Source organism: Daphnia carinata, chromosome 3, assembly GCF_022539665.2.
Source record: "Daphnia carinata strain CSIRO-1 chromosome 3, CSIRO_AGI_Dcar_HiC_V3, whole genome shotgun sequence".
NCBI classification, from domain to species: Eukaryota; Metazoa; Arthropoda; class Branchiopoda; order Diplostraca; family Daphniidae; genus Daphnia; species Daphnia carinata.
The window spans coordinates 1328328-1345235 of record NC_081333.1 but is presented as its reverse complement, the minus strand read 5'-3'; the positions used below and the strand labels follow the sequence as shown (position 1 = coordinate 1345235).

At 40.9% G+C, this 16908-nt stretch overlaps 4 protein-coding genes across 4 annotated transcripts; 2 read left to right on the top strand and 2 right to left on the bottom strand.

The window, feature by feature from the left end:
- Positions 1 to 193: 193 nt before the first annotated feature.
- LOC130693647 (mitochondrial import receptor subunit TOM22 homolog) lies at positions 194 to 1174 on the top strand. The gene is made up of 4 exons (XM_057516835.2): positions 194 to 530; positions 589 to 700; positions 811 to 938; positions 999 to 1174. Exons 1-4 carry the CDS (start codon positions 327 to 329, stop codon positions 1092 to 1094), a joined length of 540 nt encoding a protein of 179 aa, XP_057372818.1. The 5' UTR covers positions 194 to 326; the 3' UTR covers positions 1095 to 1174.
- A 125-nt stretch (positions 1175 to 1299) lies between these two features.
- LOC130693641 (phosphoserine phosphatase-like) lies at positions 1300 to 2417 on the bottom strand. Its single transcript, XM_057516830.2, has 5 exons — positions 2217 to 2417; positions 2083 to 2140; positions 1937 to 2013; positions 1564 to 1871; positions 1300 to 1499 (listed from the first exon to the last, which is right to left on the bottom strand). Exons 1-5 carry the CDS (start codon positions 2354 to 2356, stop codon positions 1408 to 1410), a joined length of 675 nt encoding a protein of 224 aa, XP_057372813.1. The 5' UTR covers positions 2357 to 2417; the 3' UTR covers positions 1300 to 1407.
- Positions 2418 to 2963: 546 nt separating this feature from the next.
- LOC130693652 (leucine--tRNA ligase, cytoplasmic-like) lies at positions 2964 to 7976 on the top strand. The gene is made up of 17 exons (XM_057516841.2): positions 2964 to 3108; positions 3286 to 3585; positions 3675 to 3798; positions 3856 to 4025; positions 4087 to 4331; positions 4407 to 4632; positions 4693 to 4865; positions 4982 to 5154; positions 5213 to 5351; positions 5419 to 5723; positions 5789 to 6029; positions 6088 to 6288; positions 6377 to 6531; positions 6625 to 7058; positions 7126 to 7338; positions 7403 to 7637; positions 7703 to 7976. Exons 2-17 carry the CDS (start codon positions 3298 to 3300, stop codon positions 7906 to 7908), a joined length of 3528 nt encoding a protein of 1175 aa, XP_057372824.1. The 5' UTR covers positions 2964 to 3108; positions 3286 to 3297; the 3' UTR covers positions 7909 to 7976.
- A 5024-nt stretch (positions 7977 to 13000) lies between these two features.
- On the bottom strand, positions 13001 to 16897 carry LOC130693606 (coatomer subunit gamma-2-like). Its single transcript, XM_057516779.2, has 13 exons — positions 16738 to 16897; positions 16444 to 16577; positions 16158 to 16385; positions 15921 to 16087; positions 15726 to 15855; positions 15414 to 15662; positions 15150 to 15338; positions 14560 to 15087; positions 14118 to 14483; positions 13876 to 14050; positions 13610 to 13704; positions 13305 to 13542; positions 13001 to 13228 (listed from the first exon to the last, which is right to left on the bottom strand). The coding sequence occupies exons 1-13, from the start codon at positions 16775 to 16777 to the stop codon at positions 13092 to 13094; spliced, it is 2676 nt and encodes an 891-aa protein (XP_057372762.1). The 5' UTR covers positions 16778 to 16897; the 3' UTR covers positions 13001 to 13091.
- Positions 16898 to 16908: the final 11 nt, after the last annotated feature.

The window sequence follows — 16908 nt, the reverse complement described above, 5'->3', positions numbered from 1 at the left end:
CCACTGTTCAAACTCAAAATTTTTTATTAAAAACATCAGTTTATTATTTTTAGACAATTTTATTCGCATGCTTGCAATTTTTTTTTTCTATCGCATTTTCGAATTTTAATTTATCAGTGCAGCTTTTATGTCTACTAGAGATACTAGTCTACTACTTCGAATGATACTCTCGTACTAGTTAGGTTGGGTTTCAAAAAGCAGACGATTTTCGTTGCCCTTGATTAGCCAATTTTGTGCATGAACCGACTACTTTTTTTCTTCACAGTAATCATTAGTGTTAAACGTAAAGTAACCGTGTAAGAAAACTACGTAGTTTCAACTTAATAATGGCAACTATTGAAGAACTTGACGAGCTTAGTGTGGAGATTATAAATAGTATAAATGGCGAAGAAGAAGAGGAATCCAAAGAAAACGCTCCCAGTCCGGCACGTGTTGATGAACGACGAAACTCTGAATCGGGTGATGCCTCAGTCGTTGCCGTGTCGTCATCGAAAGCAGTAGAGAACGAAGATTCAGACGACGATGATGAGGTAAAAAAACGAAATACAATTGGTGGGTACATTACTGTAAAAAAAATTTCTCTATTAGGATTTTGATGAAACAGTGCTTGAAAGATTGGTTGGGCTGACAGAAATGTTTCCAACATTTGTACAAGTTGGAACTGCAAAACTTGTTCGTGGCACATTTTCATCTGTGAAAGGTTCGTGTTGATGTAGTTAGGGTAACAGCTTCCGTTTTGGGAATTAACGGAGGTTGTGTCACTTACCGTCAAAGAAAACATCATGAGCGTTTTTTTATTTGATTTTCAAGGTCTATACTCCTTTGCCCGTTCAGCATCTTGGATTCTGTTCAGCACATCTGCCATTCTCTTTGCACCAGTTATATTTGAAGTTGAAAGAGCACAAATGGAGGAAATGCAAAAACAGCAGCAACGACAGGTAGATTAATAATTAACATGAGTACTGATTCATGTTACTAATAACTTTGAAACTGTGAAGATTTTATTGGGACCTGGTGCTGCAATGTCAGTTGGTGGTCAGCATGCAGGAATGGGAGGACCAGGAATGGGATTGGCCCCAGCACCTCCACGTTAAGATCTCGTCAGCTTCTTCATTCGCCGTAGTCTTTTTTTTTTATGTAACCGGTCCGATAAATTACAACTACTGACATTTAAGACTATCTTTTATACGTTTGCCCATAATCCACATAAGTGGTTTTATTGTGATCTTAGATATTTGAGTTATCGTTGTAATCGCCGGTAAGGTAAACACTATGCCAAATACGATGCTAAGTATTAAGTAGCACCAAAAAGTGTATTGCAGTAACTTAGCAAGCTCGTACTTTTAAAGTATAGTCCCTGGGAAAATTTGCGCGTTTCTTTTACGGCTTAAACTTTTGCAATGTAGATCACACGAGGACTTTTATCAAATCTTGGAAATCCGTAACGAACCACGATGTATTGGCTTTGACAACTTCGCGTACGACATTACCTCCAAATCCTAGTAGCAACATACAATAGTGTTGGGAATAAAGTTATTCTTAGATACGATCTATCTTTCATACCTATAAAAGCATCAGCTGGTGGGCAAGCTTCCATGTCTGTTACTCCATCACCAATCATGATGATAATTGAATGGTCAAATTTTTCCCTAATTGTTTGAATGACAATGTTTTTCCCTCCTGACTTGGAAGTTGGTTGATCTTCATCAAACCCAGCATAACTTCCATCATAATAAAATTTAAGCCTATTGGCATAAACATTTTCCTTTGGAATTCCAAGTTCATGTGCAACTGGAAATATTAAAGTTTCAAAGCCACCAGATACTAAATATGCCTTTTTATTAAGAAAATGTAGGGTATTTATCAGATTCCTAAGTTACAAATATAAATATGATTATAACACTTGATTGCATGTTGAAAGAAACCCTTAACATACTGCACATGCGGAGTTATTTTAAGTGGTTGTTCCTCTGCTAGGTTCCTTACAAGATGATGATGAGGTTGAATAATGTTCTAATGTATTATTATGAATGTGTAAGAAGGTAAAAAAAAAAAAAAAAAAAACAGCATGAAATTATATACAAGCCTCAGTTTAAGGGATTCCCGAAAATCCAAATTCCCACACATAGCTTTGCATGTCCTATGATAAAAAAAACATTCAAGATAGAAGTTGATAGAAATATGCGGTATGAAGAGCAGAAGTGCGACATATTTACATTTCTTTGACTTGGTCTTCCTTACCACAACGAAATGCCAAATCGTCAATACCTTCCCCTGTACATACCGTTGAATCAACATCGAAACAAACTGCATCAGCTTGTTTAAGTAATTCAATCACCGCTTGTTTCGTGGACATTTCGATCCAAGGTACCTGATTTTTTTTTAAGGAAAACTTGTTAAAGGGAGCAAGCTGGAAACAACAACAGAAAACCTCCTTTCCACACCCCTCATCATAACCGCTTTAACTGTTGTAGTAAAACAAGGAAGGTGGAGCAAAGTGAAAAATGAAAAGAGTATGCGGAATTGCGGATACGAAGTCTAATAAATTACCTGAGCCTGAGGTGTTCTGATACAAACATGAAATAGCTCTTTTGAGTTTAAAACTACTGTAATAAGCAAATTTTGGTTTCTGCTAGCATAACATTTAGATTTACAAAAAGATGTATAAAAAAATTTCAAATGGTAACTCTATTTAAGGGAATTTTCCCTGGAAATTACGAAAGCGAAGTTTTTTCTCGGCCCCAATTACCTGAAACTCGATTTACCACCGCAAGATACTTGGGGATAAACTGAAAAAAAATTTGAAAAAAAGAGATACATTTTATGTATGTAGTGCCAGTACCACCCGGTAATAATTTCAGGTAAGTGGGGCTGGGTACTAATCGGAAAGACGTTTCCGGCCTCGTATATAGTAGTCAACTCGTCATGACACGTGGAAGTGTGTAACACAGTTCGTGAAAAACCAAATACACTCTGCATCTCCTTGCGTCACGGTGGGTTCACTATTTCCCATCTCTGTCGTCTGCTCAGTTGCCGCAAGACTGCTCAACTTCGTTCTCTAGTGATCATTAATCTCCTTCCACGTTCTTCGTTTATCAGCAATTAAAAGTAAGATTTTGTTGTAGCCGGTCAAGGATTTAACGAATTTCTCGACCAGTTCGTTATTATGTTAATTTCTTTTTTTAAGTTAAATTTTGGATATAATTTGCTATCAGGAAATCAATACTTGTTATGAAAATGGAGCAGTTTTTTCAATAATAAAAAATTGCAATGTTTCTTCATCAGGTCTTTATCAGAATGACTGAGAGAAAAGGTCGCTTCAAGGTGGATTTTCTTCTGGAACTTGAAAGAGTTATCCAGGAAAAGTGGGAAAATTCCAAGATATTTGAAGAAGATGCACCTGAAGATGAAACCAGCATGGAAAAATACTTTGTCAATTTTCCATATCCATACATGAATGGGCTGCTACACTTAGGGCATACTTTTACCCTAATGAAGTGTGATCTTGCCGTTGGTTACCAACGATTGAAGGGGAAAAAGTGTTTGTATCCTTTTGGATTTCACTGCACAGGAATGCCAATTAAGGTAAGGAAAATCAGACATGATATAAAATGTAGCAGCATCAGCTATATTTTATCTACTATTATCATTTTATCTACTTTATTTATTTGCAGGCTTGTGCGGACAAGCTTAAAAGGGAAATGGAACAGTTTGGATTTCCACCAAATCTTCCAGAACAAGTTGAAGAAGTCATAGAAGATGTCAGGGAAGCCGCCATTCCTAAAGACAAATCAAAGGGTATATTGACATTTAGATTATAATGACAAATTTGACATTTTTACTGGCCTGTTATAGGCAAGAAAAGCAAACTTGTAGCAAAGTCAGGATCAGCAAAATACCAATGGCAAATTATGCAAAGCCTGGGGTTGAAAGATGAAGAAATTAGACCTTTTGCTGATGCAGAATATTGGCTAAAGTTTTTCCCTCCATTGGCGAAGCGAGATTTGATGAAACTAGGCCTACATGTAAGTTTGCTTTTACATTAGGATTGGATGTCTCCTTAATGTTTTGCTTTCAAACTAAAAGGTTGATTGGCGACGATCCTTCATTACGACCGACGCAAATCCCTTCTACGATAGCTTCGTACGTTGGCAGTTCTTGCGCCTACGAGACCGTGGGCACATTCAATTTGGTGAACGTTACACGATTTTCTCGCCCAAGGACGACCAGCCCTGTATGGACCACGACCGGGCATCCGGCGAAGGTGTTGGTCCAATGGAATACACTCTGATCAAGATGAAAATCTTAGATCCTGTGCCTAAAGTCTTGGCGTAATAAACCATTATTATTTTTATTTCAATTTTTATTTCTTAATTATTGAATAATTTTATTAATTTTATTTTCAGGCCCTTTGACAAGAAGCCAATATTTTTGGTAGCTGCCACTCTTCGCCCTGAAACTATGTACGGCCAAACCAACTGTTGGCTACGTCCGGACATGGATTATATTGTTTTTGAAACGAATTCTGGTGAAATTTTCGTTTGCACGTACCGAGCGGCTTTGAACATGTCGTTCCAGAAAATGACAGCAGAAGTAGGAAAGGTTTCCGTTTTGGCTAAAATCAAAGGCGAAGTAAGTTTATAGTTTCATTTTGATTTTTACACTGTTTGATTTATCTTTATATTTTTACAGCAAATTCTAGGTGCGTCACTTCAGTCTCCTCTTTCCAGCTACAATCCAATTTATGCTTTGCCAATGTTAACAATCAAAGAGGATAAGGGAACTGGTATTGTGACCAGCGTTCCCTCCGATTCTCCCGATGATTACGCAGCTCTTCGGGACTTGAAAAATAAGGCCGCTTTAAGGTAAACTTTTACTGCAAATATCGTTTTATCAATTTCGTTTTCTTGCACATTTAGTAATCAAGATATGTACATATTTGTTTGTTTTTTCCTCGTAAATTTTATGTTTTTACCTTCAGGGAAAAATATGGAATCAACGATGAAATGGTTTTACCGTTTGAGCCTGTTCCTATTGTAGAAGTGCCTGAGCTAGGGAATCTGAGTGCGGTATACGCTTGCGATCGCTTCAAAATCCAGAGTCAAAATGATAAAGATAAACTTCTGGAGGCGAAAGAACTTGTTTACTTGAAAGGTATGGCGTTTCACAGCGATAGTAAGGACAGTGGTAAACTAACAAATAATTGTGACAGGGTTTTACGACGGCGTTCTCCTCGTTGGACCTCATCAGGGAAAAAAAGTGCAGGATGTCAAGAAAGTGATCCAGAAGGAGATGATTCAAGCTGCACAAGCCCTTGTTTACATGGAGCCAGAGAAAACAATTATTTCCAGGCATGCTGTATTTTATTTATTTTTTAAATTCAGAAATTTTACTCTTACGAAATACTGCACATTATAGATCCGGCGATGAATGTGTGGTGGCTCTGTGCGACCAGTGGTACCTCGACTATGGAAAGGGGGCGTGGAGGGAACGCACTACCGAAGCTTTGGCGAAAATCAACACTTTTCACGATGAAGTTCGAAAAAATTTCACTGCCACCTTGGATTGGCTTAAAGAGCATGCGTGTTCTCGGACGTATGGACTAGGCTCAAAGCTGCCTTGGGATGAAAAATGGTTAATTGAATCCCTTTCGGATTCTACTATTTACATGGCTTATTATACTGTGGCACATTTGTTACAGGGGAACACTTTTGATGGATCAGGTACCATATATTTTTCGGCTAGCCGTCTCGAACTTTGTTAATTTGCAATATTCATACACCCGTAGGAGATAATGCCTTAGGTATCAATGCCGAGCAAATGACTCCTGAAGTTTGGGATTACATTTTCTTCAAAGAGGCACCACTGCCTACCACTGCTATTCCTGAAGAAAAACTACGCGTTTTGAAAAAAGAGTTCAATTTTTGGTACCCTGTTGACTTGCGTGTTTCCGGGAAAGATTTGGTGCCAAACCATTTGACGTATTTCCTATACAACCATGTCGCAATCTGGCCGAACGAACCAAACAGGTAATTGATGAAACATATAATGTACAATTATAGTTTTACGAAATATTTTTGAGTCTAGGTGGCCTCAAGCCATTCGAGCCAATGGACATTTGCTTCTTAATTCTGAAAAAATGTCAAAATCAACTGGTAATTTTTTGACACTTGCTGAAGCCATTGAAAAGTTTAGCGCCGACGGCATGAGATTAGCTTTGGCGGATTCTGGTGATTCTGTGGAAGATGCCAATTTTGTTGAGGCAATGGCAGATGCAGGAATTTTAAGGTAAATTTACTGTGAAACGTTTGTTTTGCTACTTTAACATTTAATTCCATTATCGGATAAAATTCATAAAGAATGTTTTATGTTTCAGACTCTATAACTTAATCGATTGGGTTAAGGAATCTCTTGCTACTATCGATCAGTTAAGAGATTCCGATTACACGTTTAATGACCAAGTGTTTGACAATGAGATGAACCTGAAAATTACAGAGACAAATCAGAATTATGACCGCATGCTTTTCAAAGGTTACTTTTAAATTTTTTCTTAAAAACCAAGTTAAAATTTTTTTTATTTGTATTATTCCTGTATTGATTTATTTATTTTTAAATTTTGTTCAGAGGCCCTTCGCACGGGATTCTTCGAATACCAAGCAATCCGGGACACTTACAGAGAAATAAGCATGGGCAATATGCATAAAAAGTTAATACTCAAATACATCGAAACCCAAGCTGTTATTCTCTCACCCATTTGCCCACATATTGCGGAACATGTATGGCAATTGCTTGGTCACGAAGAAAGCATACTGAAATGCCAATGGCCGTCTGTTCCAGAATATGATAGCGTTCTCATCAGCGCCGGGGCGTATCTGGACCAGGCTGCCCATGAATTCCGTTTGCGAATGAAAGCATACCTATCATCACTTTCCTCGAAAGGTGCCAAAAAAGGGGTCAACGTACCAACTGACAAACCCACACATGGCACTGTTTGGATTGCAAAAAATTATCCTACTTGGCAATCAATCATCTTGACCCTTCTTCAAGAAAAATATAACGTAAGAAAAAAAAAAGTAAAAAATTCTTTGATATTATTGAATTATTAATTATTTTGCATTATCGTAGCAAGATGGAGTTATGCCTGATAACAAGTGGTTATCATCAGAGCTTAGCTCGAAACCGGAATTGAAAAAATCTATGAAGAAAGTTATGCCTTTCGTTCAAGTGGCAAAAGAAAAAGTAGCCAAGCATGGTATTCGTGCTCTCAATTTGACAATGGACTTCAACGAAGCGGAAATAATCACGAAGAACATCGAATATCTTACCGCAACATTGGATGTAAGTTTACCTTTCTAACCTTCACTGAATGTACACTAATCCTGTCGTTACGTAATTTGCGCAGTTAGAAGGATTGAATGTCCTGTATTCAGATGATCCTACTGCCGATGAAAAAATTAAAGAAGACTGTGTACCTGGCGTCCCTCACATTACCTTCCGTTATCAACCTGGCGTTTCCATCAACTTCCTCAACCCGCAACCACTTTCGGGTTTATTTGAAGTAAAGCTTGCAATAATGCAAGGAGACACGCCGGCCAAATTAGCCAGTCGTTTAGTTAAACATCATAAACAAATTAAGGGTTCGTTTCATAACTGAAGGATAGAGCTCATCCGTTGTATTTTACATGCGTGTTTTCTTTTTTAGATCCCAAACGAGTTTCCCTCTGGCGCTACCAAGATCCCCTTCTTGGACCTAGAAAAATCCCCACATCTGACGACTTGGAAAGGGGCAAGATTCGGCTGACTGAGGCTCATACCTTCCTCGTGAATCTTGAAAATAAAACTGTTGCAGTAGAAGAAAATGGAACGCAAGTTGACATTGGATCAAGCTTAACATACATTGTTGCATAAACTTCCAACATGTTTGAACTGATTTCAGAAATGGAAATTAATACTACAAAGTGTTCGAAAATGACAAACTGTTTTTGACTTTCTAAGGTTTTTAATGAAGGGCTTCGGGTGTTCCCGAAGTTGCCGATAGACAAAAGGTTAATGAAATAAAAAATGTCAAAATAAAATTAATGGCGTAATGGTCCTGGAAGGTGACGTAGTGGGCCTTGAAGCGTGATAATCGTAGTAGTACGGGAGAAGCAGGATAGCGTTCACACAAAAGTACGACATGCGTTGCAACTGGAAGCCACTTGAAAACTTTTTATAACCTGTCCAACCAATTCCGCGACATCTTCCAAAACTCGTAGGTGGTACAGCTGGGCGCAAAGCACCATTTTTCTCCAGTAGAGATAACGACGTATTGGAAGGTGGAACAGTGTATTAAAACTCAGAGAAACTCGATCAGGAATTAAGAAGCTTTTGAAGCCAAATTCAAAGTTAATTTGTATGTTGATTGCCGCTAGATGACGCTACCGTCGTCTGTAATGTCTGCCATTTGAGGTGTGTGAACATGAAAACGTTTTCACTCTGTTGTTTTTTAAAGTTTTTTCGTTGTTTTGTGCATCTACAAGAGCAAGTAAGTAACATGGGACATTATTCTAATTTACGCGTAATTTTTTTCTTTGTTGCTAGACCTAAGAAAATTGAAGTCAGTTATGTTAACAATTGTGATAAGTAGGACTCGGATAGCAAAAAACTAATGCACAGATTGTGCTTGGTAAATGTAATTTTCTGCCTTTCTGAAGTTAATTATCTCTGAAGTTAATTATCTCTCAGTTTTACTTCAGAATATAGAGGAACCATTATTGGTAAATTTAATGCTAGAGGGTTACTTTTCAATGAGTCTCTCACATAAATCGTGTGATGACTCCAAAGGATTGATTGGACTGTTTCAAACTCAGACCCGGTGGTTGAACTATTACTATTTAAGCTATCTGTCACTTTTCATCTATAGCTAGAGAACTAAATGATTTACTCATTGTGTTCACCTTTGTATTCCATGTTATGACTTTCCTGTGACTAGTTGTTCACTTAATAGTATTTCCTTGAATCTTCATTCAACTAGCAAAGCTGTATGACACTGTTGTTTGTGACTCTCTCCTTTTGAAAATAGGTTGTTTTGATAATGATTGTTTTATTGCTGTTTTGCCTAAGATTGTTTAAGAATGAAAGGATATTTTACAAAAGAAGCATCCTCTGGGTTTAGTCAGTTTAATGATTATGGTCCCAGTAATGATTCCTTGGATAAAAAAAAATCCAGTAATTCAAGGAAATCATCTAAGTTAATTTTCAAACCTAGTGAAATTGAAAAAAATCACACCTCCACCACACCTCGCCCATGATCATACTTCAATATCTAAATCAACAATGTTGCATCCTTTAATGTCGTTTCTTTACATGTTATGCAGGGCCGAGAAGGAACCTAGTCCTAATTTTCGCCTCATCGCCGTCTTCGCCTAGTTGCCGTCTTCGCCGCCTTCGCCTCGTCGCCGTCTTCGCCGCCTTCGCCTCGTCGCCGCCTTCGCCTCGTCGCCGTCTTCGCCGCCTTCGCCTCGTCGCCGTCTTCGCCGCCTTCGCCTCGTCGCCGTCTTCGCCGCCTTCGCCTCGTCGCCGTCTTCGCCGCCTTCGCCTCGTCGCCGTCTTCGCCGCCTTCGCCTCGTCGCCGTCTTCGCCGCCTTCGCCTCGTCGCCGTCTTCGCCGCCTTCGCCTCGTCGCCGTCTTCGCCGTCTTCGCCGCCTTCGCCTCGTCGCCGTCTTCGCCGCCTTCGCCTCGTCGCCGTCTTCGCCGCCTTCGCCTCGTCGCCGTCTTCGCCGCCTTCGCCTCGTCGCCGTCTTCGCCGCCTTCGCCTCGTCGCCGTCTTCGCCGCCTTCGCCTCGTCGCCGTCTTCGCCGCCTTCGCCTCGTCGCCGTCTTCGCCGCCTTCGCCTCGTCGCCGTCTTCGCCGCCTTCGCCTCGTCGCCGTCTTCGCCGCCTTCGCCTCGTCGCCGTCTTCGCCGCCTTCGCCTCGTCGCCGTCTTCGCCGCCTTCGCCTCGTCGCCGTCTTCGCCGCCTTCGCCTCGTCGCCGTCTTCGCCGCCTTCGCCTCGTCGCCGTCTTCGCCGCCTTCGCCTCGTCGCCGTCTTCGCCGCCTTCGCCTCGTCGCCGTCTTCGCCGCCTTCGCCTCGTCGCCGTCTTCGCCGCCTTCGCCTCGTCGCCGTCTTCGCCGCCTTCGCCTCGTCGCCGTCTTCGCCGCCTTCGCCTCGTCGCCGTCTTCGCCGCCTTCGCCTCGTCGCCGTCTTCGCCGCCTTCGCCTCGTCGCCGTCTTCGCCGCCTTCGCCTCGTCGCCGTCTTCGCCGCCTTCGCCTCGTCGCCGTCTTCGCCGCCTTCGCCTCGTCGCCGTCTTCGCCGCCTTCGCCTCTCGCCGTCTTCGCCTCTTCGCCTCGTCGCCGCCTTCGCCTCGTCGCCGCCTTCGCCTCGTCGCCGCCCTCGCCTTCGCCTCGTCGCCGTCTTCTCCCTGGTATTGTTCTGTTTTGTATTGTTGTATTGTGTAGTTAACCCGTTGGCTGCCACCCCGTTTGCTCCCATTTTTTTTGTAGGTTTTAGGGACCGGGCGCTGTTCTTCCCCATGGCCATGGGGGGAACAGTCGCCAACGCGCCTAAAGGCACAAGGCCTTTAGGCGCGCGTAGGCAATGCACCAGTAGGGACTTCTCTTTTTCGGTACGGTGATAGAAAGCCTGGGGTGTGCATTCCCGGAATGGCCTCTATCACCGTGCCAGCCCGGACTTGTCTTCGGACAAGTCCCCCCTTGGTCGGGATCCTTCAGACGCGACGAGTAGCTAATGTAGTTTCAGCAACCTACGGGTTGCGTGGCGTGGCAGCCAACGGGTTAACTAGTTATGTGTATGTGTATGTGTATTTATGTATGTATTTATGTATGTCTATTTATGTATGTATTTATGTATGTCTATTTATGTATTATGTTGTATGTAAAACAGTGGCGGAATTGATGGGTGGAGGAGGGACAATAAAAAGAATTGACTTATAATTTAATTTTTCACGTTTATTTTATTTTGTCCTACCATAATTATATCAAACTTATAATACTCGTGCTACAAACCTATTTCACTCAATACTGACTATTGACAGTTTTTTTCAACACCATTTCACTATCAGGCAAACATTTACTTGAACACCAAAGAATATTTACAATGAAAACTTTTAGAATTCGTCTTTCTTTTCCATCTGTCAAACAATTCCTTTGCATCAAGCAAAAGGAAAAGTGACTCTTTGCCAGCATAAGATAACTTAGCTTAGCATTACTGCAAAGCAGTTTAACCAATTTCAGTTCAATTTCCCTATGGCTCATTAGAAGTAGGTAATGAATCACAAACACAACAATGATACTTGATAAATTATATTTTACATCGAAACCATAATTCAGGTGATGTTCCTTCCTATCATGGGTTGATCCCACTGCCAACACAGCAAATTATGTAAGTCTTGGAGAACTCGTAGTACTCTCGAAGTACAAAACTAACACTTTTCACGACAAGTTGTGAACACCCCTTTCGAGACCTAGGAATGATGACAATTAGATTGGCAACTATCTTACGAAGCAACAAATATCTAGCAAAGTTAGGTACCTTTTACTTACAGCTGCTTAATATGAAGGCTGGTGGTCACACAAAAATTAAGCCATGCTGCTTTAAATTTTTTTGTTTTGAAGATTGTATGATGTTTCTTTCACATTAATAATGCCCTGTTACCTGAGAACTTTGTATGAATTAGCTACGATGTGTTAGGTTATCATTGTAAAGAAATGAGAAAAAAATCTACGTTAAAACCATGCTTCAAGATACTGGAATTGTGCAGAGAAGGAACTGGACGTCCATTTCACCCTCCTTCCTCGACGACGCCACGCGAAATACTACTGCTGACAGTAGTATAGAATTGGAAAGCAGCTGGTGACCCCTAGATGTCTCATCATAGCAGTTGAGAATTTCGACGCTAGATGTTTTATAACTATGAAGCATACCAGGAACAGCGCTGTAGCGTACTGGCGCGCTAGCATTGCAGTTTTTGCCGAAATTTTTTAAAAACCCGACTGATAAATAAGCCCGAATTTCTGCGGCATCGCCCTAGCGCTGTAGCGTACCGGCGCGTTAGCATTGCATTAAATATTCGGTGTATTTCAAAAACGATTAATTTAATGAAAAAAATAGCAATTTTCCCGGAATCAGCATTCAATTTTGAGTATATTCTGTGATATTCAACCAATTCCGATGGGTGTCAGTTTTTGCCGAAAAAAATTTTAAGCCCGACTAAATAAGCCTGACAATGCAAGCGCGCCTGTGCGCTACGCTGATTTTAGTTTCTACAATCTTCTGTCCAAATTTTTCACACTGTCAGTTAGACGCTGCTACATCCTTTAACTGTGCCGCATTCAATCCCATTATTAGTTCTGCCAATAAATGATCCGTGATTACTGATGAATTAGTAATTGTTAAAGAATAATGGTTTTCACTAATGATAAAATCTATTTTCCTACCAATTTCTAAAAAATAGTTATCTACTGTAGAAATTTACTACTACAACAATGTCCAAAATTACAGTCAAGTTCAACCATAGGTTTCAGTAATAACCAAGTAGGATTTCTGCAAAGTGAACGGAAACGCTATAAAAAGAACTGCTCCGGGAATACGCCGTTACTACGTAGAAGTCGTTAAAACAAAGAACAAATTCATTGTTACACCTGACTAAAGCTATTGAAGCAATTGGTCTGTTCCGTATCAGTCGCATGCATAATCCGCGTCGCCATTGCCTGTTGTCTAGCAATCGAAATGGGTATAAAATTCGAATCAACCTACATATATAGTGCTAAGGAGACTCCTTCTTGTGGGGCGATGTCTACTCAAATCCATCTTCGGTTGTTACCTTTGAATGCTAGATGGTACTATTATTTTAAAATGGGTCAAAGAGAATGTCAACGGGGAGAAAAAGAGAAGTCAGAAACAGTCAGGAATCAGAAAAAAAAAAGTTCACCAGAGGAACACACGATCGAAAAGCGAGTGGAACAATAGGCTAACTGCAGTTTATTGACCAATCTATTCCATAAGTAAGAAATGGGAATAACTGGATAAAGTATAAAACGCCCTCGACGAATTTTTAACCCACGGCGGAAGCTACCAACTCGGATACCTCCGCATCCCCAGACCGTACGGACAACTGCATAGTGACACCTCCTTCTGGCGAAAGGGCTAGTTTAGATCTTACTAGTACCTCATATCCACCACGAAAAACTCCTACAACGAACAACTTTCCATTAGCCTATTCTTTACAATGGCAATATTTTGTCGCCAATAGAACTATGTGTTGTACCTGAAAGTAGCAGTGTATGGGCACTCTTCCCTTCGGGCACTTTGTCTGACCACTCGCAAGGCTGCAAGCCAAGGAACGATATGATATTGCGGACAGCCTCGTCCAATGTGCGGATAGCAGGTAACGAGAAAGTTTCCTGCAATTCATTGGTAGAACCCATTTCTTCCCATGCCGTGCCAAATGAAGCTTTAGCAGCTCGCTGAATGTGATCAGAAACTCCAATCTCAACATCTTCCAGCTAAAAACGAAATTCGGAGATTAGTAATGGTACTAAATTAATTATAATAATTTAATGCGATTCTTACAACGTAGTCATCCTCGTAACCGTCATCCGAATCCGGTTGGCCTGTAGTTGGATCACAATCTTTAACCGTAAATTTCAACGTGGCACTGCAAGTTCCTGTAAGGGTGTTTAATAATAAATGAATGAATGGGCAAGTAGACGATGGTCCTTCATTTTTTCATTTGTTTGCTCGTCGTTTGCTATTTCGAAGTTGGTTGCATCTTTTCTTTTTCTGCTTTAATTTGGTCGTTTGTTTTATGTTATGTTAACTTAGAAATGGAAACATACCTGTACTGGAGAGGACTGATTCGGGAAGAGACAAAGCCACGTAGCAAGAACTTAGGACATTATACTCCAATTTGTCACATGGAATGGACACGAGAATATCAAAGCCTTCTGGTGCCTCAACCGCAACATTTACGTTTTCCAGTAGCTGGTCATTTAGGGTGTTCGTGCAATCAAACTGGAAAAAGGAAGATTTTAAGATTAACATATTCATAAAAAATAGTGTCATTACATATCTACTGCACCTGCAGAACCATATGCTGAGCGTAAGTATGCTTTACGCAACGTACAACATATTCGGTTTCCGATTCCGTCAACTCAGCTGGGGCAGAGCTCTTAAATAGCGGTCCATACGAATCAAACTGTGGAATGGCGCTAAGCTTCTCAATGTAGACATCTTGGCGAGTAGCAGTGGCTGGCAGACGAGCAGCCGTCGGAGCAGTGACACTGGCAGGCGTCGCTCGTGAACCTCCGCCATCTAACTGCCCAGTAGGGGCAACATGTCGTTCTTCGATTACTGGTGCCAGTGGAACTGATTTGAGGTCGAATGGTGCCTCCGATGGGTGTTGGACATAATTCAGTAAAGCTTTTTCAAGCGTCACAAGAGAAGCCTTTGAAGACAAATTAGAAAAATTATTCTCGTTAAGAAATAATTTGTTTCCATTATCTTTAAGATTAAATATATACCTGAAGTCCTTCCAATATGTATTGGCTGTTGAGAGCCGCTTGTTTGCGGGAAAGAACAGAGTAAAAGTAAGTGGCTCGGTCGCGCACTTCATCATCTGTATCCATTTGGCTTCGTTGAAGAAGCACTAAAATATTGGGCAACAAATCCTCACAAGTGGCACCAAAGTGAGCCAGAGCTGAAACGGCAGCTGCCCTGACAGCAGCGTTTTCCAAGATGACACGATTATAGATGAATCGAATGTATTTAGAAGGCTGCTTAGTACGCGGCCCCTCTCGACCAAGTAGATGAAGAATGCGTACGGCCAGACTTGTATGTTCACAATCTTCAATAAATTCACATAGATGGGTTAGGCCGGCCTCTTTGGCATCCGGATTGTCTTCTACGATGGCGATAATGGTGTCAGCAATCGAGGCTTTGTACTCCAGTCCACCCTCGTCACGCAGCATTCCAGACAAAAAGCTCATCAGCGTACTATGCTTGCGCGGGTACTTCAAGCCTAGAGATCTTATGGCTTCTACAACAACCACCTATTTTGACAGTAAAAATCGTTGAAATTAACATATATGTTTAGAAACAAAAGTAAATGAACCTTAAATTCGTCAGAAATTTCGGAGACAAACGAGGCAATCTGTTTCATCAGCCTATCAACTGATGCTTCTCCTCCAGTTTTCAACAAAGTCGTAATGGCCAAAGTGGCAATTGAACGATTTGAATCCGTGATAAGGTTCTCCAAATCTAAGTTGCATGCTGTGACAGCAGCAGGGTGCGTCATTGCGACCTACGAAAGTTAAATTCCAGAATGAAAACAAATAGTAAAAAACCAAAATTCAAACGTCGATCAATCAACACATACATTTGATAGCGTCCGTACGGCAGCAAAACGCAACGCCGGCTTAGGGGACGAGCAAAAGAGCTGTAACACCGAGATGGCCGGAGCTAATTCACGTGGGCCGGTCCGACGAAGGTTTACAATTGCGTGGGCCGCTTCGTAGATAACCATTTCAGATTTGTGTCGTAGACACGATTCGAGATAATCCATCAAAGCCGTTACTTCTCCACCAGCGCTTTCCTCTTCTTCGATAAGTTTGCAAACCATGCGAATCTGTCACAAGATATGTAAGATACCACAATTTGCTAAAATACTTAATGTTAATAATGAAAGTACCAAATGGCAAGCTGCATAAGGTGATTTCAGTGGCATTTTTGTTAGCTTAGCCACTAGCTTTGTAACGCCCAAACGATCGGTCTTACGGATTTGATAGAGAAGCCCCAACCCATGGTACTGAACCATGACACTGAAATGGAAGACGAAAACGATAAAAAAAAAATGCTTTAGAAGCGATGTATGCGTGCAACCTACTTGTCGGAATTCAGGGCTTCTTGGGCTTCGTTTACCCAACGCTTAATGACTTCCGGTGCTGTTTTGAAAAGATGAAGACTGCTAACTAATGCTGCGCTGCTCACGGCTGGGGATTTGTCAACGATGGCTTGTTTCATGTACCGCTCAATGGCTTGAAGCATTGTGTTCTAAAAAAAAAAAACTAGTCAAAATATGTCCTAGCAATTGTGCATTGTTAATTAACATTAGTGTCTTTACATCAGTGATAGCTGTTAAGGCACGAATTGCTGGTGCACGGTAAGTATCTTCTTTTCCTGTCATATCTTTAGTTAAGCTTGATGTAACAATAATAACATCCTCAGCTATCATTGCCAGCTCTTTGATGCCAAGGTAGACCATTCGACGCAAAACAACATCTTTAGATTGGAAAAGCTTTGTCATAGCAAAGAACGCCTCTGTTGCTTCAGTTGTTCCAAGTACTTCACCCTGTAAAAATGTGGTAGAATATAAGTAGTACTATAGACTTAAGTTATCTGTTTCTTACCTGGTTTATGAGGTAAAGTATCTTGGTTAAGACATGAGTACATCTTCTTGCTTTCACAGGTGTTTCATTGAAAATTCTTGCTTCTTGCAGAACAGCAGTTTTTTCCACATTATGAAAAGGATTTCCTCCACTAGCTATTTAACACATTGACACAAACATATCAAACATTCTTTAATTGAGAACGGCACATTATGAAACTAAATAATACACAGCCAGTTCTTATAACTAGTAGATTCATGAAAGTTAAGGAGCTCGTTCTATCTGTAAGAAAAAATTCTAGATTTCACAACGTACCGTCCTCTTCGTCTTTTTTATCACGCTTCATTCCCATCATTTTAAACTAAATTGAAACAATATAATAGGCCGGTTCCTTAGAAGTCTTCCACGTCACTATCGGATCTGCATCTGCTTCTGTGTCAAAAATGGATAGTTTCCTGTCTGCTGAACTTGCAACGGCTGATCTAC